Source organism: Chiloscyllium punctatum, chromosome 18 (genome assembly GCF_047496795.1).
Source record: "Chiloscyllium punctatum isolate Juve2018m chromosome 18, sChiPun1.3, whole genome shotgun sequence".
In the NCBI taxonomy this organism is placed as follows: Eukaryota; Metazoa; Chordata; class Chondrichthyes; order Orectolobiformes; family Hemiscylliidae; genus Chiloscyllium; species Chiloscyllium punctatum.
In genome coordinates this window covers 81,490,450-81,513,552 of record NC_092756.1, presented here as the reverse complement: position 1 = coordinate 81,513,552, position 23,103 = coordinate 81,490,450, and the positions used below count along the sequence as shown (strand labels likewise).

At 54.8% G+C, this 23,103-nt stretch overlaps 1 protein-coding gene across 2 annotated transcripts in view; it reads left to right on the top strand.

Moving 5' to 3' along the window:
• Window positions 1–11,324, top strand: part of LOC140489243 (protein shisa-9-like) — a 130,132-nt gene extending 118,808 nt beyond the window's left edge. Inside the window, exons 4-5 of one of the 2 annotated variants that reach the window (XM_072588573.1) lie at window positions 8,257–8,406; window positions 10,882–11,324. In XM_072588573.1, the coding sequence (XP_072444674.1) occupies window positions 8,257–8,406; window positions 10,882–11,249 (518 nt within the window). In that variant the 3' untranslated portion in view covers window positions 11,250–11,324. The remainder of the gene's footprint in view (window positions 1–8,256; window positions 8,407–10,881) is intronic. The other variant, XM_072588576.1, reaches the window with a different exon arrangement.
• The last annotated feature ends 11,779 nt before the right edge of the window (window positions 11,325–23,103 follow it).

Here is a 23,103-nt window from a genome sequence, read left to right as displayed (position 1 = left end):
GATGGGCACAGTGGGTGTGAGACAGAGGACAGTGGGTGTGAGTCGGTGTGGACAGTGGGTGTGAGATGGGGGACAGTGGGTGTGAGATGGGGACAGTGGGTGTGAGATGGGGACAGTGGGTGTGAATTGGGGGACAGTGGGTGTGAGATGGGGGACAGTGGGTGTGAGAGGGGGGGTAGTGGGTGTGAGATGGGGGGACAGTGGGTGTGAGATGGGGACAGTGGGTGTGAGACGGGGACAGTGGGTGTGAGACGGGGACAGTGGGTGTGAGATGGGGGACAGTGGGTGTGAGATGGGGGACAGTGGGTGTGAAATGGGGACAGTGGGTGTGAGATGGGGGACAGTGGGTGTGAGATGGGGGACAGTGGGTGTGAGATGGGGACAGTGGGTGTGAGACGGTGTGGACAGTGGGTGTGAGACGGTGTGGACAGTGGGTGTGAGATGGGGGACAGTGGGTGTGAGACGGTGTGGACAGTGGGTGTGAGACGGTGTGGACAGTGGGTGTGAGATGGGGGACAGTGGGTGTGAGATGGGCGACAGTGGGTGTGAGACGGTGTGGACAGTGGGTGTGAATTGGGGGACAGTGGGTGTGAGAAGGGGACAGTGGGTGTGAGATGGGGACAGTGGGTGTGAGATGGGGACAGTGGGTGTGAGACAGAGGGCAGTGGGTGTGAGACAGAGGACAGTGGGTGTGAGACGGTGTGGAAAGTGGGTGTGAGATGGTGTGGACAGTGGGTGTGAGACGGGGGACAGTGCGTGTGAGATGGGGACAGTGGGTGTGAGATGGGGGACAGTGGGTGTGAGATGGGTACAGTGGGTGTGAGATGGGGACAGTGGGTGTGAGACAGAGGACAGTGGGTGTGAGACGGTGTGGAGAGTGGGTGTGAGACAGTGTGGACAGTGGGTGTGAGATGGGGACAGTGGGTGTGAGATGGGGACAGTAGGTGTGAGATGGGGACAGTGGGTGTGAGATGGGGGACAGTGGGTGTGAGATGGGGACAGTGGGTGTGAGACAGAGGACAGTGGGTGTGAGACGGTGTGGACAGTGGGTGTGAATTGAGGGACAGTGGGTGTGAGAAGGGGATAGTGGGTGTGAGATGGGGGACAGTGTGTGAGAGATGGGGACAGTGGGTGTGAGACGGGGACAGTGGGTGTGAGACAGTGTGGACAGTGGGTGTGAGACGGTGTGGACAGTGGGTGTGAGACGGGGGACAGTGGGTGTGAGACGGTGTGGACAGTGGGTGTGAGACGGGGACAGTGGGTGTGAGATGGGGGGGTAGTGGGTGTGAGACGGGGGACAGTGGGTGTGAGATGGGGACAGTGTGTGAGAGACAGGGGACAGTGGGTGTGAGACGGGGACAGTGGGTGTGAGACGGTGTGGACAGTGGGTGTGAGACGGTGTGGACAGTGGGTGTGAGACGGGGGACAGTGCGTGGGAGATGGGGACAGTAGGTGTGAGATGGGGACAGTGGGTGTGAGATGGGGACAGTGGGTGTGAGACAGAGGACGGTGGGTGTGAGCCTGAGGACAGTGGGTGTGAGACGGGGGACAGTGGGTGTGAGACGGGGGACCGTGCATGTGAGACGGGGACAGTGGGTGTGAGATGGGGACAGTGGGTGTGAGACGGTGTGGACAGTGGGTGTGAGACGGGGGAGAGTGGGTGTGAGACGGGGGACAGTGGGTGTGAGACGGGGGATAGTGCGTGTGAGATGGGGGACAGTGGGTGTGAGATGGGGACAGTGGGTGTGAGACGGTGTGGACAGTGGGTGTGAGACAGGGGACAGTGCGTGTGAGACAGGGGACAGTGGGTGTGAGACGGTGTGGACAGTGGGTGTGAGATGGGGGACAGTGGGTGTGAGACGGGGACAGTGGGTGTGAGATGGGGACAGTGCGTGTGAGACAGGGGACAGTGCGTGTGAGATGGGGGACAGTGGGTGTGAGATGGGGACAGTGGGTGTGAGACGGGGACAGTGGGTGTGAGACGGGGGACAGTGGGTGTGAGATGGGGACAGTGGGTGTGAGACGGGGACAGTGGGTGTGAGCCGGGATCAGTGGGTGTCAGACGGGGGCAGTGGGTGTGAGATGGGGACAGTGGGTGTGAGATGGGGGACAGTGGGTGTGAGACGGGGGACAGTGGGTGTGAGATGGGGACAGTGGGTGTGAGATGGGGACAGTGGGTGTGAGACAGAGGACAGTGAGTGTGAGACGGGGGACAGTGGGTGTGAGACGGGGGACAGTGGGTGTGAGATGGGGACAGTGGGTGTGAGACGGGGACAGTGGGTGTGAGATGGGGACAGTGGGTGTGAGACGGTGTGGACAGTGGGTGTGAGTAGGGGGACAGTGGGTGTGAGACGGGGGACAGTGGGTGTGAGATGGGGACAGTGCGTGTGAGACGGGGGACAGTGGGTGTGAGATGGGGACAGTGGGTGTGAGATGGGGACAGTGGGTGTGAGACGGGGGACAGTGGGTGTGAGATGGGGACAGTGGGTGTGAGACGGTGTTGACAGTGGGTGTGAGACGGTGTGGACAGTGGGTGTGAGACGGGGACAGTGGGTGTGAGACGGGGGACAGTGGGTGTGAGACGGGGGACAGTGGGTGTGAGATGGGGACAGTGGGTGTGAGATGGGGGATAGTGGGTGTGAGATGGGGACAGTGGGTGTGAGACGGTGTGGACAGTGGGTGTGAGACGGGGGACAGTGGGTGTGAGATGGGGACAGTGGGTGTGAGATGGGGGACAGTGGGTGTGAGAGGGGGGACAGTGGGTGTGAGACGGGGGACAGTGGGTGTGAGATGGGGACAGTGGGTGTGAGACAGGGGACAGTGGGTGTGAGACGGTGTGGACAGTGGGTGTGAGACGGGGGACAGTGGGTGTGAGACGGGGACAGTGGGTGTGAGATGGGGACAGTGGGTGTGAGACGGGGGACAGTGGGTGTGAGATGGGGGACAGTGGGTGTGAGATGGTGTGGACAGTGGGTGTGAGACGGGGGACAGTGGGTGTGAGACGGGGGACAGTGGGTGTGAGATGGGGACAGTGGGTGTGAGATGGGGGACAGTGGGTGTGAGATGGGGGACAGTGGGTGTGAGACGGGGGACAGTGGGTGTGAGATGGGGGACAGTGGGTGTGAGATGGGGGACAGTGGGTGTGAGATGGGGACAGTGGGTGTGAGACGGTGTGGACAGTGGGTGTGAGACGGGGGACAGTGGGTGTGAGACGGTGTGGACCGTGGGTGTGAGACGGGGGACAGTGGGTGTGAGATGGGGACAGTGGGTGTGAGATGGGGGACAGTGGGTGTGAGATGGGGACAGTGGGTGTGAGACGGTGTGGACAGTGGGTGTGAGATGGGGACAGTGGGTGTGAGATGGGGGACAGTGGGTGTGAGATGGGGACAGTGGGTGTGAGACGGTGTGGACCGTGGGTGTGAGACGGGGGACAGTGGGTGTGAGATGGGGACAGTGGGTGTGAGATGGGGGACAGTGGGTGTGAGATGGGGACAGTGGGTGTGAGACGGTGTGGACAGTGGGTGTGAGATGGGGACAGTGGGTGTGAGATGGGGGACAGTGGGTGTGAGATGGGGACAGTGGGTGTGAGACGGTGTGGACAGTGGGTGTGAGTTGGGGGACAGTGGGTGTGAGACGGGGGACAGTGGGTGTGAGACAGGGACAGTGGGTGTGAGATGGGGACAGTGGGTGTGAGTTGGGAGACAGTGGGTGTGAGACGGGGGACAGTGGGTGTGAGACAGGGACAGTGGGTGTGAGATGGGGACAGTGGGTGTGAGATGGGGGACAGTGGGTGTGAGATGGGGACAGTGGGTGTGAGACGGGGGACAGTGGGTGTGAGACAGGGACAGTGGGTTTGAGACGGGGGACAGTGGGTGTGAGATGGGGACAGTGGGTGTGAGACGGGGGACAGTGGGTGTGAGACGGGGGACAGTGGGTGTGAGACGGTGTGGACAGTGGGTGTGAGTTGGGGGACAGTGGGTGTGAGACGGGGGACAGTGGGTGTGAGACAGGGACAGTGGGTGTGAGACGGGGGACAGTGGGTGTGAGACGGGGGACAGTGGGTGTGAGACGGGGGACAGTGGGTGTGAGACGGGGGACAGTGGGTGTGAGACAGGGACAGTGGGTGTGAGACGGGGGACAGTGGGTGTGAGATGGGGACAGTGGGTGTGAGACGGGGGACAGTGGGTGTGAGATGGGGACAGTGGGTGTGAGATGGGGACAGTGGGTGTGAGACGGGGGACAGTGGGTGTGAGACGGGGCCAGTGACCTTACCTGTTCTGGGCCTGGATGTGCGCCTACACAGAAGCTGATAGACACTGACATAGACATAGACTATGTTAACCTGTAGCCTCTGCATGAACCACTGTCTGTGAACACCGTGGGGGTGCTGACAGACCGGGAGGGGGTTGTGAAATCCGGGGTGGAGGGGGGGGGGTTGGGGTCAGGGGGCTCTGAACTGACCGAAGCCTAGGAACTGAGGCATGCTGGGAACCTCTTGGATAGTGGGTTACACTAGGCCGAGCCCCTGGGCATGGGACGAAGGTGTACCACCATTGGGTAATGTCACAACTGTCAGGCTCAGCAATTTAACAGAAGTTACAACAAAATCGCCTAATGACTGGCCTGTGCAGCTGAACTGATTTGTTTCCCAGTGAAAGGCAGTGCATCTGTAATTAGATCAGAGCTGACACATTGGATCACGCCTCAGTACAGACGCACGCTCCTCTCTCTGTTTGTCCCAGACCTGCCTCCAGCTCTTGTTAGCTCCCTATAAATAAACACACTGCGCTCACTTTCGTCTAATCCTTCACTTTTCAAAAAGACTTGTTCCTCGCGGATTGCGGCTGGTTATTTTTTGAGTCTGTTAAGTACGCGGGTTTAGATTTGTTCACTCATTTTCAGAATGTGGGCGTTGCTTCCGTCCCTAGTTGCCCCTTGAGAAGGTGGGGGTGAGCCGCCATCTTGAACCGCTGCAGACCCCCTGCTGTGACCCACGATGCCCTGAGGGAGGGAATTCCAGGATTTTGTCCCAGTGACAGTGGAGGAGAATCTCCAAGTCAGGATGGGGAGGGGGTTTGGAGGGGAACTTGCAGGGGAGTGGTGTTCCCATGTATCTGCTGCCCCTTGTCCTTCGAGATGGAAGCGGCCGTGGGTTTGGAAGATGCTGCCTGAGGATCTTTGGTGAATTTCTGCAGTGCATCTTGTAGATGGTACACCCTACTGCTACTGAGCGTCGGTGGGGGAGGGAGTGAAAGGTTGAAGTAGGGAATGGGGCACTGTTTCTGAAACCGTGACAGGCCATTCATCCCATCTGGTCCTTGCTGCTGTCCATGGCCAACCATGAGTCTCCAACTGCTGCCGGCTTCCTCCTTCACACTTACCAGTGTCCCTGCCTCTGAGACAGAAGCCCTGGGTTTGAGTCCCATTGACCCAACAAGTAGGCCAACACTTCCAACACATGCCAGTAGTGGGCAGTGACAGTTCGCACGAGATTCCTGACCAGTTCAGGGGTAGGGACGACCATTGCGGCCACTATCCACGGCTCTGGGCTACCTTGCAAAAGGGTTGGTTGCCACGGTAACCCGAATCCCCTGAGTGAACGGTGACTTACCTCGGCCTGGCTCAGCCAGTTTCGCTTCCCTTATCGAGTACAGAGTTTGACTCCATCCAGCTTGGTTGAGGGATGGGGGAGGTGATGGATCCAGAGAAAGAAACTTTGAGAGGAAATTGGTTCCTTCAGAGAGTGTTGTGTGGGGGGGGGGAGGGGGGGGGGGGTCTGCTTGATGGAAACAGACGTACTCACGACGTTCTGTCCATCTCCCTCCATGTCCGTGTGCTTACCTGAAAGCCCCATAAACAGCCCGATGGTATCCGACCTCTGGCAGTGTGTTCCAGACTCCTACCACTCTCTCTGTCAGCCATCTGCCCCTCACAGTCCCCTTTGAACTTCCCCCCCTCGCACCTTAAATACATGACAGCTAGTATGAGACATTTCAACTGTTTCTGACGCGACCTAGCATCTCATAGAGCTCTGTCAAGCCTCCCCTCAGCCTCTGAGGAAGCGTCTGAGATTTTTCAAACCTCCCCTTATAGCTCAGACCCATTGACTCTGGCAGCATCCTGGTAAATTTTTTAGATTACATTACAGTGTGGAAACAGGCCCTTCGGCCCAACAAGTCCACACCGACCCGCTGAAGCGCAACCCACCCATACCCCTACATTTATCCCTCATCTAACACTACGGGCAATTTAGCATGGCCAATTCACCTGACCTGCACATCTTTGTGACTGTGGGAGGAAACCCACGCAGACACGGGGAGAACGTGCAAACTCCACACAGTCAGTCGCCTGAGGCGGGTCTCTGGCGCTGTGAGGCAGCAGTGCTAACCACTGTGCCACTGTGCCACCCTGCACTCTCTCTCCAAAACCTTCACATCCTTCCTGTAACGTGGAGACCATGAATTGAACGCAATATTCTAAGTCTGGCCGAACCAAAGTCTGATAAGACTGCATCATGACAGCCCCCAACTCTTGTACGCAACTCCCTGACCCATAAAGGCAATGTTTAAAATCCCACAACACCAGGTTAGAGTCCAACAGGTTTAATTGGGAGCGCACTAGCTTTGGGAGCGCTGCTCCTTCATCAGATGATTGTTGTTCACTCAGGTGTTTCAACCACCTGATGAAGGAGCAGCGCTCCCGAAGCTAGTGCTTCCAATTAAACCTGTTGGAGACTATAACCTGGTGTTGTGTAGTTTTTAACTTTGCAAAAGTGAGGGCTGCAGATGCTGGAGGTCAAAGTCAAGATCAGAGTAGTGCTGGAAAAGCCCAGCAGGTCAGGCAGCATCCGAGGCGCAGGAAAATCGACGTTTTCGGCCTTCCTGATGAAGGGATCCTGCCCGAGACCTTGATTTTCCTGCTCCCTCAGATGCTGTGCTTTTCCAGCACCACTCTAATCCTGATTTTTAACTTTGTCCACCCCAGTCCAACACCAGCCCCTTCACGAAAAAAAAGGCCAATGTGCCATGTGCCTGCTTTCCCACCCTATTGAGTTGTGCAGCCATTTTCAGGGAGCTATGGACTTGATCCCCAAGATCTCCGTGGGCATTGGCAATATCCCCACTCACAGCTTTCAATAATACTCTTAACCAGTCCCCTTCCCTGGAGATAACGAGAAAATCTCTTCCTTTGTTTTTACACCCCTCGCACGTTTCCTTTCATAACAAGCGGCTTTGTCTCCCTTTGCTGGTCTTTGTATTTGATCTATTCTGAAGGATCTGTCTTTGTTTTTTCATGTTTTTATAAGCCCTTCTCTGTGGTCCCCTTGTCTCCTGAGCTGCCCATAGTAGATTTGTTTTGTGTGAGGTGGAACTATTCCTTCGCTTGGGCACAGACTGTGTCTGAATACATGCTCTTCAACCAGGAGACAGTGTAGGTCAGTGAGCAAAGGTGATATGGCTGCATGTTAGGACATGGAGGTTAAAGTTCAAAGGTGACTTCGCGATGACAGAGGGTCGAATTTTGGAATCCTGGCCAACGTCAGTAAGTAACAGTCTGTGGGGAGGAGGACTTGCCAGGTTTGGAGGATCTGAGCTATAGGGAGAGGCTGAACAGACTGGGGCTGCTTTCCCTGGAGCGTCGGAGGCTGAGGGGTGACCTTATAGAGGTTTATAAAATCATGAGGGGCATGGATAGGGTAAATAGATAAGGTCTTTTCCCTGGGGTTGGGGAGTCCAGAACTCGTGGGCATAGGTTTAGGGTGAGAGGGGAAAGATGTAAAAGGGACCTATGGGACATCTTTTTCACACAGAGGGTGGTACGTGTATGGAATGAGCTGCCAGAGGAAGTGGTGGAGGCTGGTACAATTGCAACATTTAAAAGGCATTTGGATGGGTATATGAATAGGAAGGGTTTGGAGGGATATGGGCCAGGTGCTGGCAGGTGGGTTGGGATATCTGGTTGGGTTGGACCGAAGGGTCTGTTTCTGTGCTGTACATCTCTATGACTCTCTGACTAACAGATTGCATCCTCATCAAATCAGGGACATGAAGGTCAACTTTTGAGGCCAAGTCAGTCGATTCCAGGGACTGAACGGGCAACCCCCCCCCAGTATCCATCCGGTTCCATCGGGATATCCCAACCCCGATGGTCCCCGTAGGTTGGTGGTTGATTGGTTGGCCAGAGTCAGTACCACCCCCTGGGGGTGGGGGGGGGGAGGGGGGGGCTGCCACTCACAGTCTCGGTTTACCTCCACAGAGCAGCCTCACCTGAATAACGCGCTGGCCCCATCGCGGAGCGTCTCCCAGATGGGACCAACTCACCCCCACAACAATATCCTGCAGCGCATGGGCTCAGCACCGCCACCCGGACAGGACTTCAATAAATACGCCACGCTCCAGGCAGTGGGTGAGTAGCGACCAGGAAAACCTCCTCCACCCGCCCACCAGCCTATTATAACCATGGGCCTGAAGGAGGAGCATGGGGAGGCCCTTCAGCCCCTCGGGTCTGTCCTGTCACCATCGCTGACAGATGGACAACGGGGCTCCATTCACCTGCCCCTTCACTCCGCGTCCCAAGAAAATGGTGACAATCTCCATCTTCCCAGTCTCGATTTGACCCACTTTTGGGCGGGGGGGGGCTTCGAAGCTTCTAAATTCTCACAGCTCTCATTGGAAAGCAGGAGCTTCCTAACATGGCCCCGGTACAAGGCTCGAGTCAATCCTTCCTTGTCCCGGAGTGTCCCCAGCAGAGGAACCCACTTCATACACTGCCACCTCTTTCTCATCACTTAAACCATCGCGATTATATTACCCCTCTCTCCCATCCCCACTCAAACTGAAGGAGAATGATTGATTCCAGGCCGCGACAGCACAGCGACACAATGAATCGAGTTTTTTCAGCCTTGGCAGACGCCTTGTGGCCTCCGGCCCAGAACCTCTGGCTTCAAGTCCCACTCCAGGATGAGGTGGTCCCAAGAGGCCCGTGTTTGTGACATGGCCAGACGCTTTGACTATCAAACTGCAGATCCTTCTAGACACGCACCAGCGGCGGCAGGAGAGATCTGGAGGGTGGGGGTGGCGGGGCAACGACGTGATGTGAAATAATTGAAGCTTCCACCGCCACCATCTGTAGCTGAGGGATCAATCAGCTAATACTGGCTGGGCCTGGGACTGCGACTGGGCTTGGGCCGAGGCCGGCGACTGCGTTTGGACCTGGGCCTGGGCCTGGGACTGCATTTGGGCCTGGGACTGGGCCTGGGACTGCGTTTGGACCTGGGACTGGGCCTGGGACTGCATTTGGACCTGGGACTGGGCCTGGGACTGCATTTGGACCTGGGACTGGGCCTGGGACTGCATTTGGACCTGGGACTGTGCCTGGGACTGCATTTGGACCTGGGACTGGGCCTGGGACTGCATTTGGACCTGGGACTGGGCCTGGGACTGCGTTTGGACATGGGACTGGGTTTGGGCCTGGGCCTGGGCCTGGGCCTGGGCCTGGGACTGTGTTTGGGCCTGAGACTGCATTTGGACCTGGGACTGGGCCTGGGCTTAAGCCTGGACTGGATTTGGGCCTAGTCCAGAGGCAGGCTCCCAGCAGCAGGCCTAACGACTTCCTCCGCTCATTTGAAGTGAACCTTGTGGAGGTGCCATATCCACCCCCCGCCCCCCCAACCCAAGTACTTCAGCCCATGAGATATCAGAGCAGGAGTAGGCCATTCAGCCCCTCGAGCCCATCCCACCATTCTTATTGATCGTCCCCATTGCTGAGTGAAACAGGGAGCCTCTCTCAGTGTGACACACGACAGACCTACTCCTTGAGAGAACCTTGACTTTAACCCTTTTGTCACTGAGTCACAGGGTGTTTACAGCACAGAAGGAGGCCATATGTGAGGGATGGTATAACTACCATGGAGGGGGTGCTGTGGAGGGTCACTCGCTGTTACCAGGGACTGTCCCATGAGGAGAGATTGGTTCAACTGGGCCTGTATTTACTAGAGCTTCAAAGGACAAGAGGGACTCCGACTAAAATATGCAAAATTTTAACAGGGCTAGGTGGACTAGGGGCAAGGAGGAGGCTCTCCCCGTTTGGAGAGTTTAGACGCAGGGGGCACACTGTCTCAGCGTAGGGAGTAGGCCGCTGAGGACTGAGGTGAAGTAAAGTTTCCAACCTCCGAGGATAGCAAAGCTGTGGAATTCTCTCCCATAACAGGTGAAAGAGAGGTCGGGTCACTGAGAACATTCAAGACAAGGGGAGATACCCGGTTCAATGTTAAAGTCACCCAAGGAGGGTGTGGGCAGAGGGAGAGTGTGGTGTTGGGGCAGAGGAACACTGTTCTCACACTCAATGGGGGGAGCAGGCTCCATTCTGTACCCGGTTGCTATGTTTCACAATCTGCGCCCTCACCCCCTCACCCCCACACTCACCCCCTCACCCTCTCGCCCCTTCCCTCACCTCCACCCGCTCGACCCTCACCCCCATCCCTCCCTCAGCTCCAAACCCCACCACATTTCCCCCTCACCTGCTCCCCCCCTCCCTCACCTCCACCCTCGCTGACTCATCCCCTCACACTCCACCCTTCCCTCGCGCCCTCTCCCCCTCCCTAACCCCCCTCCCACCCCTCCCCCACCCCCCCTTCCCCACAACACTGTTGGGATTCTAGTCCTTTCTCATTATTTTTTTAAAAATAAAGATGTGATTCTTATGACGCACAGTGTTTCTGAAACTCTCTCTCTCCCCCTTTCTCTCTCCCCTCTCTCCCTCTCTCCCCCTCTCTCCCTCTCTCCCCTCTCTCCCTCTCTCCCCCTCTCTCCCTCTCTCCCCTCTCTCCCTCTCTCCCCTCTCTCCCTCTCTCCCCCTCTCGCTCCCTCTACCCCCCTGCAGCAGAGACAGCTCCTGACGATTTCTACTGCAAGAGGTATCCGCTGCGGGAGCTGACTCCGTCGGGAGTGACGTTCCCGGTGCTGGGACCCCCCCAGAAGGACAGGCCCCCTGGGGAGCTGTGTGGGGGCTTTGTGACCACCACCCCGGCTCAGAAAACCAAAGTCAGCAAGAGCAACGCGCAGCCTCTGTTTAACCCGGGCTACAAGGGCTGGGAGCAGGGCGAGCCACCCGGCCGCAGGCTCCTCTCCACCAACAGGAGGCAGTACAACATCGAGCACTTGCCGGAGATCTTCAATGTCCCACCACATTACAAGCAGCAGCGGCAACGGCACCTATCCACAAACAGCAAGACGGAGGTCACCGTGTAACTGGCCCCCATCACGAGAGAGAACCCCCCTGTCCTAAAGACCACAACAAACCTGAACGCTGCTAGGGTGGGGAGGGGGTGGGGAGGACCGACATAGCTCCTCCTGGCAGCTGAACCGTCTCAGGTGGCCCCTCGGTTGCCCATCTCAGTGGTCCCCTTCAATTGCCCCTCTCAGTTGCCCCCTCAGCTGCCTCTCCCTGTGGTTCCCCTCAGTTGCCCCCCTCAGTTACCCCCCTCTCAGTTGCCCCTCATTGCTCCTCCCTGTGGTTCCCCTCAGTTGCCCCCCTCAGTTACCCCCTCTCAGTTGCCCCTCATTGCTCCTCCCTGTGGTTCCCCTCAGTTGCCCCCCTCAGTTATCCCCTCTCAGTTGCCCCTCATTGCTCCTCCCTGTGGTTCCCCTCAGTTTCCCCCCTCAGTTACCCCCTCTCAGTTGCCCCTCATTGCTCCTCCCTGTGGTTCCCCTCAGTTGCCCCCTCAGTTACCCCCTCTCAGTTGCCCCTCATTGCTCCTCCCTGTGGTTCCCCTCAGTTGCTCCCCTCAGTTACCCCCTCTCAGTTGCCCCTCATTGCTCCTCCCTGTGGTTCCCCTCAGTTGCCCCCTCAGTTACCACCTCTCAGTTGCCCCTCATTGCTCCTCCCTGTGGTTCCCCTCAGTTGCTCCCCTCAGTTATCCCCTCTCAGTTGTCCCTCATTGCTCCTCCCTGTGGTTCCCCTCAGTTGCCCCCCTCAGTTATCCCCTCTCAGTTGCCCCTCATTGCTCCTCCCTGTGGTTCTCCTCAGTTGCCTCCATCAGTTAGCCCCCTCTCAGTTGCCCCTCATTGCTCCTCCCTGTGGTTCCCCCCAGTTGCCCCCCTCAGTTATCCCCTCTCAGTTGCCCCTCATTGCTCCTCCCTGTGGTTCCCCCTCAGTTGCCCCCCTCAGTTCCCCCCCTCTCAGTTGCCCCTCCATGGCAGTTATCAGAAGCAAGTCAGCAAATCACTGTCCGAGCCCAGAGAAGTTGACACCTTGATGCAGTGAGGAAGGGCAGGGGCATGAGGATCAATCCCAGCATGCCTATGGTGTTGGACTGGGGTGGGTAAGGTCAGCAGTCACACAACACCAGGGTATAGTCCCACAGATTTATTTGGAAACACTGGCTTTTGGAGCACTGCCCCTTCATCAGGCAAAAGAGCAGCGCTTGGAAAGCCAGTGTGCTTCCAAATAAACCTGTGGGACTATACCCTGGCGTTGTGTGTGACGTCTGACACAGTATGGCTAAGGAGGGAGTACAGGGAAGGTTCCCCACACTGATTCCTGGGTTGGCAGGACTCTATGATGCCTTCCTTGAAGAAGCTCTCTTCCTCCCTCTACAAGGAAACTCATGCCCGAAACGTCGACTCTCCTGCTCCTCGGATGCTGCCTGACCTGCTGCGCTTTTCCAGCACCCCATTTTTCAGCTCTATGATGTTCACTAGGGTTTAGTAGAATGATGGGGCATCTCATCGGAACCTCTAAAATTCGAACAGGATCAGACAAGGTAAACATATCAGGGGCGTTCCCGATGACCAGTGAGTCCATAACCAGAAGGCCACAGGTTAAAGATACAGGCTGGGCCATTTTGGACTGAGATGAGGAGACATTTCTTCACCCAGGGGGTGGGGGGAGTGAGGGGAGCCTGTGGAATGCTCTACAACAGAAAACATGAGGCAAAAACATTGGATGTTTAAGAAGCAGGTGGATACAGTTCTTCAGGTTAAAGGATATGGGGGAGAAAGTGGGAACAGGGGATTAGTTGGATAATCTGCAATAGGCATGTTGAAGGGTGGCATGGTGGCTCAGTGGTTAGCACTGCTGCCTCACGCTGCCAGGGTCCCCGGTTCAATTCCCACCTGGGGCAACTGTCTGTGTGGAGTTTGCACGTTCTCCCTGTGTCTGTGTGGGTTTCCTCTGGGTGCTCCAGTCTCCTCCCACAGTCCAAGAGATGTTCAAGTCAGGGTGGATTGGCCATGCTAAGTTTCCCATTGTGTTAGGGGTAAAAATATAGGTTGGGGGAATGGGTCTGGGTGGGTTACTCTTCAAAGAGTCAGTGTGGACTTGTTGGGCTGAAGGGCCTGTTTCCATACCGTAGTGAATCTAATCTAAGGACCAGATGGCCTACTCCTGCCCCTATTTTTTACCATCCAATAGCAAACAGGATTGTTTCTCACAAACCCAATAGCTGACAACTGCCAAAGTTAGCACTTCAGTATTCCCGGTGGGACTCACTGCTCTGTCAATGTTTAGGGCAGTGTCCAGCTCTCTGTCTATTTCAGTTTAAGGGCTTGTTTCTCGTCCTTTTAGCCCAAGAACAGTTTGGACTAACAATAAAGCCAGAATAGGTGTAAGTTGCTGAACTGATGGGATGAGAGATAGGCAGAGGCTGGTGTAGACTATACACACCAGCATGGACCAGTTGGGCTGAATGGCCTGATCCAGGAGTTCACCAAATATCCCGACCCTCTCCGGACCAGGGCACATCCAAATCCTTGCATCGCTTCCGGAAACATTCCTCCAGTTCTTCATCACCCTGATCGTTAACGTATCGGAGGGTTCAGTATTAATCGTCTCTCCCCATTAGGTTAGGAAGTTAAACTAATTCACCATTCCTGATTTGATGTGCTCACCGTCATTACAACCTTCTCGGGGAATGTTATACCCTGCCAGAATAATTTCAGACCATTTCAAAATTAGTACAGATCAGGTATAGAGACCAATCACTCCCCCATTCATTAGTGGGTGTGGAGAGAGACACACTCTTCTGTAGAGACAGAGAGAGAGAGAGAGAGACTCTCTCTGTGCAGGGAGAGACAGAGAGGCACTCTATATGTAGAGACAAATGGACACTCTCTGTGTGGAGACAAAGAGTGAGAGAGACACACTCTCCATGTAGAGAGAGAAAGAGAGAGAGTCTGTGCACAGAGACAGAGAGACACTGTCCGTGTAGAGAGAGACCAGAGACACTCTGCACAGAGACAGAGAGACATTGCCTGCGTACAGAGACAGAGAGACACTCTCTTTGTACAGAGACAGAGACACTGTCCATGTAGAGAGAAAGAGACAGAGAGACACTCTGCACAGAGACAGAGAGACACTGTGTGCGTAGAGAGGGAGACAGACACACTCTCTGTGCACAGAGACAGAGACACTGTCCGTGTAGAAAGAGAGAGAGAGACACTGTCTGTGCACAGAGACAGACTCGCCTGACCTTGTACAGTGCCCGAGGTATGTATACCCTTGTACATGTATCCTTGTCCGTGATTTCCAGGCCGTATAATCACTATCACCACTTGAACCTGAGCCCCTTTCTGTTCCTCTCACTGTTTGTGCCCTTCAGCCCATCAGCCACAAGCTGTGCTCAGCTCTCTGAACGTGGCATCAGGCTGCGGGAGCACTTGGCCACGCCCCGATTGCAGAGGAAGATCCCAGCACTGACACTGAGCTGTCGGGTGGCTCATCCCCAGGCCTGGCATTGGAGGGGGGCAGAGGGGGTGGTGAAATGACAGGGCACCGGGGAAACCACCGTCACACACCAAATGCAGATTGTCCTGAGACCGTTTTGTGGTGGCCTTTGACATCTCACAGCAAAAAAAAACATCGATAAACGTGTAATGTATATTTTTATTGGACTAAAAACCTGTAACTTGTGTCAACGGAACGTTGGCTGCTTGTGAAACTCTAGATGGTAGAAATCAATCAATTGTTTGTACAGAAACACAACTGATCGTACGTCCTTAACACAATGGCGGCGGCTGGGGGGAGGGGGATTAATGTGACACTATCTCTGTTTGCCAATGTCCCGTTACCATGGGAGCTGATGTTTAGGACAGTCCTCATTCTACCTCCATTGGAGGCACCCACATCAAGGTGCCCTGTGTGAGCTGAGGGTTGGGTTGGTACCCTCTCTGTTCCCAACCACCCCCCCCCTCACCCCGCCCCCCTCACACCGGATGGTAAAACCAGCCCAAAGCATTCTGGGTACCGAGCGAGTCGCTTTTGGGGGGTGTTGGGATTTCTGTCCTCGATGGGCACCTGACTGTGTCAACATGAACTCGTTCATCACTCAGGGACGGGCAAGGTGGCATTGGGGATCAAGCCCGGCATCTGAATGGCACGGCCTCGCTTTAACCCACAAACCTCAGTTACCGGGCATCTCTGGTGGGTGGGGGGAAGGACATTTAATCATAACGTCACTCCTTCTTGCAGTGGTGTGACCTGTTGTAGAAAGGATGGCATCTCCTCATACCCTCTGTGGGAGGGTGGGCTAGCACGTCCTGAGCTGAGTGGTCTCGACTGCGGGTGTGTGCCCGAGAACGTACCCGGGGCATAGGGGGGGGGGGGGTCACAGGTGGCCAGAGACCTTCGAAACCACCATCCCTTTACGCCACCCACCCACAATAGTCCCACCCCCAAAGGCCGTCCACTCCTTCCCATTCCTGGATCATTCAATTGAATGAGAGTCTCCTACTCTCCCACCCCAGGATCATCTCGGATTCCAGGATTATCCCAGGTTCCAGGATCATCTTCAGGATCATCCCGTCAGAGTCTCAGGTTCGATTCCAGCCTCGGGCGACAGTCTGTGTGGAGTTTGCACGTTCTCCCCCTGTCTGCGTGGGTTTCCTCCGGGTGCTCCAGTTTCCTCCCACAGTCACAAAGATGTGCAGGTCAGGGTGGGTTAGCTGCGGGAAATGCAGGGATACAGGGATAGGGTGGAGAGGTCTGGGCAGGATGCTCTTCAGATGGTGGATCCGATGGGCCGAATGGCCTCTTTCCCCCATCGTAGGGATTCAGTGATGATCCAAAGGCCCCAGGATCTACTTCCATTTCTCCAGGTGATCAATTTTCACCAAGGCCTGATCACGACTTTGTGTGATTCCTGATCAAAGGCAGCCGCGATGAGGAAAGGTATCGAGGGTCTGAGTTCACCCTGGTGAGATGGGATGGAGAGAGAGAGAGAGAGAGAGGGACGGAGAAATGGAGGAAGGGAGTGATGGAGAGAGAGAGTGAAGGAGAGAGGAAGGAAGGAGAGAGGGAGTGAAGCAAAGAGAGAGGGATGGAGAGACGGAGGAAGGAGAGGGGGAGTGAAGGACAGAGGGAGGGATGGCGAGATGGAAGGATGGAGAGAGGGAGAGATAGAGGGAGGGATGAAGAGAGGAAGGGTTGGAGGGAGGGAGGGATGGAGGGAGATGGTGGAGGAAGAGGAGGGAATTTCCCGCACGGTGAATTGTTGGGTTCTGGAAAGCCGTTGCTAAGATGGTGGGAGAGCCCCAGACTGAATCAAACTTCACAAAGGACATGAAGCCATAGAGTACGGAAACAGACCCTTCGGTCCAACCCGTCCGTGCCGACCAGATATTCCAACCCAATCTAGTCCCACCTGCCAGCACCCGGCCCGTATCCCTCCAAACCCTTCCTATTCATATACCCATCCAAATGCCTCTTAAATGTTACAATTGTACCAGCCTCCACCACATCCTCTGGCAGCTCATTCCATACACGTACCACCCTCTGTGTGAAAAAGTTGCCCCCTAGGTCCCTTTTATATCTTTCCCCTCTCACCCTAAACCTATGCCCTCTAGTTCTAGACTCCCCCACCCCATGGAAAAGACTTTGTCTATTTATCCTATCTATGCCCCTCATAGTTTTGTGAACCTCTATAAGGTCACCCCTCAGCCTCCGACACTCCAGGGAAAACAGCCCCAGCCTGTTCAGCCTCTCCCTATAGCTCAGATCCTCCAACCCTGGCAACATCCTTGTAAATCTTTTCTGAATCCTTTCAAGTTTCACAACATCCTTCCTATAGGATGGAAACCGCAACTGAACGCAATATTCCAACATTGGCCTAACCAATGTCCTGTACAACCTCAACATGACCTCCCAACTCCTGTACTCAATACCCTGACCAATAAAGGAAAGCATACCAAACGCCTTCTTCACTATCCCATCTACCTGCGACTCCACTTTCAAGGAGCTATGAACCTGCACTCCAAGGTCTCTTTGTTCAGCAACACTCCCTAGGACCTTCCCATAAAGTCCTGCACTGATTGAACAAATGGGGAAAAGATTACAGGGCTGTGGGGAAAGGGTGTGTGGGCCGAATGGCCTGATGGGTCTGTGCTCCTAATGTTTGGCCTGATTAAAAATGCAAAGTCCAGCCCCCTCCCCCCACCCCCAGCCACTGATCCCTCACTGCCTCCCCCCCACCCTCCCCGATGACCCTGGGTGAGGTCTCACACGCAATAACGCTTGTTTCTTCCTCCCAGTCGCTCGCCTGTGGAGCAAGCAGGAGATTGAACGGGCAGAGCGGTCTTGTTGGGAAGGAAGGTGGCCATCGAAATGACCGGCCGGTGCATTGAGAGGATGGATCTTTCCAGATTAAATGAGGGATTGTGTTAATCTGTCAATGCGGGGAGGGGTATATCAAGTATTTGATTTCCAGTACACACCTCTTGGTGCCTGTAAATCTCTTGTACAGTTCTGTGAAACAATTAGTCTTCATTTTCACACAAGTAAACGTTCTCTTCAATGTTAAACCAGCTTTGATTGACTTTATTGATCAGCTAGAGTCGAGCCCCGTGCACATGGTCAGCCCATTCTGAGGTGTCATTACAACCCAGGGTCTGGGAAAGCGATGAGGGTTAGTCTGACACGAGACCCAGACAGGTACCTCACAGCGGCACACTTGGACCCAGAACAAGAGGCCACGGATATATATATAGAGTGAGGGGGGTGTGGGTTCAAACCCCAGGTGGGGAGGAACTCTTCCTTCATGAGGGTTGTGAATCTGTGGTACTCATTGCCCCAGAGCGCAGTGGGGACAGAATTAATCAACAGATTCAGGCAAGTGATGGATACGTTTCTGACGGAAAACGGGATACAGGACGAGGAGGAGCAGGCAGGATAAGAGACCAGGACCATTCCTGATGAAGGGCTGATGCCCGAAACATCGACTCTCCTGCTCCTCGGATGCTGCCTGACCTGCTGTGCTTTTCAAGCACCACACCTTTTGACTGAGACCAGGATAAGTTTAGCCATGGTCATGTTAAATGACGGAGTGGGCTTCAAGGTGGACCCTGACCTTAAATTTACCTGGACCTTCTCTGACACCTCCCTCCCCTTCCTGGACATCTCCATCTCCATTAGTGACAACCGACTTGACACTGACATTTTTTACAAACCCACCAACTCCCACAGCTACCTGGATTACACCTCTTCACCCCCTACCTCCTGCAAAAATGCCATCCCGTATTCCCAATTTCTCCGCCTCCGCTGTATCTGTTCCCAGGAGGACCAGTTCCACCACAGAACACACCAGATGGCCTCCTTCTTTAGAGACCGCAATTTCCCTTCCCATGAGGTTAAAGATGCCCTCCAACGCATCTCGTCCACATCCCGCACCTCCGCCCTCAGACCCTACCCCTCCAACCGTAACAAGGACAGAATGCCCCTGGTGCTCACCTTCTACCCTACCAACCTTCGCATAAACCAAATCATCCGCTGACATTTCCGCCACCTCCAAACGGACCCCACCACCAGGGATATATTTCCCTTCCCACCCCTTTCCGCCTTCCGCAAAGACCAATCCCTCTGTGACTACCTGGTCAGGTCCACGGCCCCCTACAACCCACCCTCCCATTCTGGCACTTTCCCCTGACACCGCAGGAACTGTAAAACCTGTGCCCACACCTCCTCCCTCACCTCTATCCAATCTCTAAAGGAGCCTTCCACATCCATCAAAGTTTTGCCTGCACATCCACTAATATCATTTATTGTATCCGTTGCTCCCGATGTGGTCTCCTCTACATTGGGGAGACTGGACGCCTCTTAGCAGAGCACTTTAGGGAACATCTCCGGGACACCCGCACCAATCAACCAAACCGCCCCGTGGCCCAACATTTCAACTCCCCCTCCCACTCTGCCAAGGACATGGAGGTCCTGGGCCTCCTTCACTGCCGCTCCCTCACCACCAGACGCCTGGAGGAAGAACGCCTCATCTTCCGCCTCGGAACACTTCAACCCCAGGGCATCAATGTGGACTTCAACAGCTTCCTCATTTCCCCTTCCCCCACCTCACCCTAGTTCCAAACTTCCAGCTCAGTAACTGTCCCCATGACTTGTCCTACCTGCCTATCTCCTTTTCCACCTATCCACTCCACCCTCTCCTCCTTGACCTATCACCTTCATCTCCTCCCCCACTCACCCATTGTACTCTATGCTACTTTCTCCCCACCCCCACACCCCTCTAGCTTATCTCTCCACCCTTCAGGCTCACTGCCTTTATTCCTGATGAAGGGCTTTTGCCCGAAACGTTGATTTCGCTGCTCGTTGGATGCTGCCTGAACTGCTGTGCTCTTCCAGCACCACTAATCCAGAATCTGGTTTCCAGCATCTGCAGTCATTGTTTTTACCTGAAAGGGCTGAATTGCCTCTTCCCGCTCCTAACTGCGACCTTCCTGCTTTGTGTTCCTGCTGTGTGCCCACCACTGGTCTGACTGTGATCCGGATAGATCCTGAAGTGGATCACATTTGGGGGGGGGGGAGTTTACCCTGCCTCTCACCTGCACTGTGCTGGTCAGACGGGCAGGAAAAGACTCAGCACGGTCTTGATAGGCCGAAGGGCCTCTCCTGGGCTCGGTGGACTGCATTTGGGCCCATAACGTAGCCGTGCGGCAGACCGGGCTGGAGGGGCTGAATGGCCTACTCCAGCTCCGATGACTCATGGTCTGACCTTATCAACCACGAGTCCAGCAAAGTCATGACGCGGGACGTCTGATTGGATCGCTGACGTGACCCCAGGTTCCAGATCTCCCAGCCGTTCGGGCCACCCTGATCTTGTCGCGCTGGTAGCCCATTCCGATTTGACTCCGTGACAATCCAGAACGATTCCGACATCTCGCCAGCCAAGGGGCGCCAAACCCTCGGCCTGGCCTCTCCCTCCCCCATTCTGCTGCCCTTTCACATTGTATTGGGACTTGGCCGTACATTGCAATTCTCACTCCTGCCCCTATCAGCCGGAATACCCCCCAAAACCCTCGCTAACCTCCGGACTGCCCACATTGCTGGTTGCGTGTGGTAAAAGCTGGTGGGAGGTAGAGTTGACCGAGTGTGGGATCTGTAATAAAGGCACCACTGTTCAACACTGAAGCTGGGTCCATATTCTTTGTTCCTTGATCGCCAAGGGTGTAGGTTTTGACACATGCTTTCTCTTTGGGTACAGAGTTAAAAGTCACACAACACCAGGCTATACAGGTTTATTTGGAAGCACTAGCTTTCGGAGCACTGCTCCTTCACTGGGTGGTCGTGGGGTGGTCTCTTTGGGTCAATGCCTCCCAACGGGACCTGGTACTCGATCTTCGAACCAGAAGTGTGGGTCCATCGTGTGGAAGGTCATGGAGGAGGTGACCAATGGGAGTTGACAATGAGGTTCCCACCCACCAATGGATGCCACTCACTCCGAGGGGGGGGGCAACTCTTTGCTGCTCGACAGCACCACCTGACAACCTGGTGTCCACTCCCGGTATTGCATCAGCCTGAGGCCTGGGATTGCCGAGTGACCAAGACCCTGAGGTGAGAGGTGGGTGGGGGTGGTGGGGAAGGTGAGTCACACCTGGGGATTGGTGCCGAGGGAGGGAGAGGGTAGGGAAGGGCTGGTGTGAGGTGAGCTTGTCATATGAGGGCTCTGGGTCCGAACTCGATGGAGTTGAGAAGGATGGGGTGGGGGGGGGGCGGGATCGGATTGAAACTTACAGAATACTGAGGGACCTGGATAGAGCGGGCATGAAATTGTCTCCACCAATAGGACCCGAGGGTGCAGCCTCAGGGTGAAGGGACGACTCTTTGGAACCAAGAGTAGGAAGAATTCCTTCAGTTGGAAGGTGGTTAATCTGTGGAAACTCATTGCACGGAAGGCTGTTGAGCCAAGTCACTGAGTGTGTGGAGGGGTGGGGGGTGGGTAGGTCCTTTGATTAATAAACGGATCAAAGGTTACAGGGAGAAGGCAGGAGAATACGGCCAAGAAACGCATCAGACATGATCAAATGATGAAGCAGACTCGATGGGCCGAGCGGCCTAATTCTGCTGCTATACCTCATGGCTCTCAGTGCACCTTGCCCACTCCAGGCCCATCCATCAGGCACCTGCTATGACACGGGGTAAACCCCTCTGCTACTTTAAACCAGCCACACAACAGAGATTTACCCCGCGCTGTAACCTCCAAGAGGCAAAGAGATTACTGTTTATAGTGAAAATTAACAACTTTATTCTTTAAGTCCATCAGAGAACATTAAAACCAACATCTAGTTACAACTCCTTTCTCTTAAACCTAGCTTTTACCTCCCACTCGACAATACCAGTTCGATCAAAAAACCCGATTAAGATTCACAAAAAAACGATCGCGTTTCAAAATCAGTCAGCTTTGCCGCATCTCCTTCAGCGATTTTCCTCTGGAGATTCTCCCCCGGTAGGCCTCGATGTTCAGCTGCACAGATTCTCCACAGACAGGTGCCTTTCAGAAAGCCCTTCACCTCGCAGTCTGCATTTGTTGGTTTTTGGTAGTTCTCCCACTAACTGTTCAAAATGTCCAGTTTTATATCCCAGAACATCAGATTGTTTCATTGGTTTTAATATTATCAAAATAGTAAATTCAAATTTGATTGGATTTTGGTATCTTGGGGCATAATTTAAACTGATTTGTCGGATTTGAATTTGTTTTTGTTTCATGGCAACCCAACTGTGTGTGTGAGTGTGGGGGTGTGTGAGTGTGTGAGTGTGTGAGTGTGTGTGTGTGGGAGTGTGTGTCTGTGTGTGTGAGTGTGTGTGGTGTGTGTGAGTGTGAGTGTGTGTGAGATTGTTTGTGTGTGAGTGTGTGTGTGTGTGTCTGTGTGAGTGTGTGTGAGTCTGTGTGTGTCAGTGTGTGAGTGTGTGAGTGTGTGTGTGTGGGAGTGTGTGTCTGTGTGTGTGAGTGTGTGTGTTGTGTGTGAGTATGTGTGTGTGAATGTGTGTGTAAGTGTGTGTGTGTGTGAGTGTGTGTGTGTCTGTATGGGTGAGTGTGTGTGTGTCTGTGTGCGTGAGTGTGTGAGTGTGAGTGTGGCTGTGTGTGTGTGAGTGAGTGTGTGTGTCTGTGTGTGCGTGTGTGTGTACGTGTGTGCCTGTATGTGTGAGTCTGTGAGTGTGTGTGAATGTGCGTGTGTGTGAGTGTGTGTGTGAGTATGTGTGTGTGAGTGTGTGTAAGTGTGTGTGTGTGTGAGTGTGTGTGTGTGTGTGTGTGAGTGTGTGTGTGTGAGTGTGTGTAAGTGTGTGTGTGTGAGTGTGTATGTGTGAGTGTGTGTGTGTGTGTGTCTGTGTGCGTGAGTGTGTGAGTGTGAGTGTGGCTGTGTGTGTGTGAGTGAGTGTGTGTGCGTGTGTGTGCGTGTGTGTGTACGTATGTGTCTGTGTGTGTGTGCCTGTGTGTGTGAGTCTGTGAGAGTGTGTGTGAGTGTGCGTGTGTGTGAGTGTGTGTGTGAGTGTGTGTGTGTGAGTGTGTGTTTGTGTGGTGCGTGTGATTGTGAGTGTGTGTCTGTGTGATTGTGTGTGTGAGTGTGAGTATGAGTGTGTGTGTCTATTTGAGTGTGTGTGAGTCAGTGTGAGTGTGTGTGTGAGTGCGCGTGAGTGTGTGTGTGAGTGGGAGTGTGTGGTGTGTGACTGTGATTGTGTGTGTGTCTGAGTGTGAGTGTGTGTGTGAGTGTGAGTGTGGCTGTGTGTGTGAGTGAGTGTGTGTGTCTGTGTGTGCGTGTGTGTGTACGTGTGTGCCTGTGTGTGTGAATCTGTGAGAGTGTGTGTGAATGTGCATGTGTGTGAGTGTGT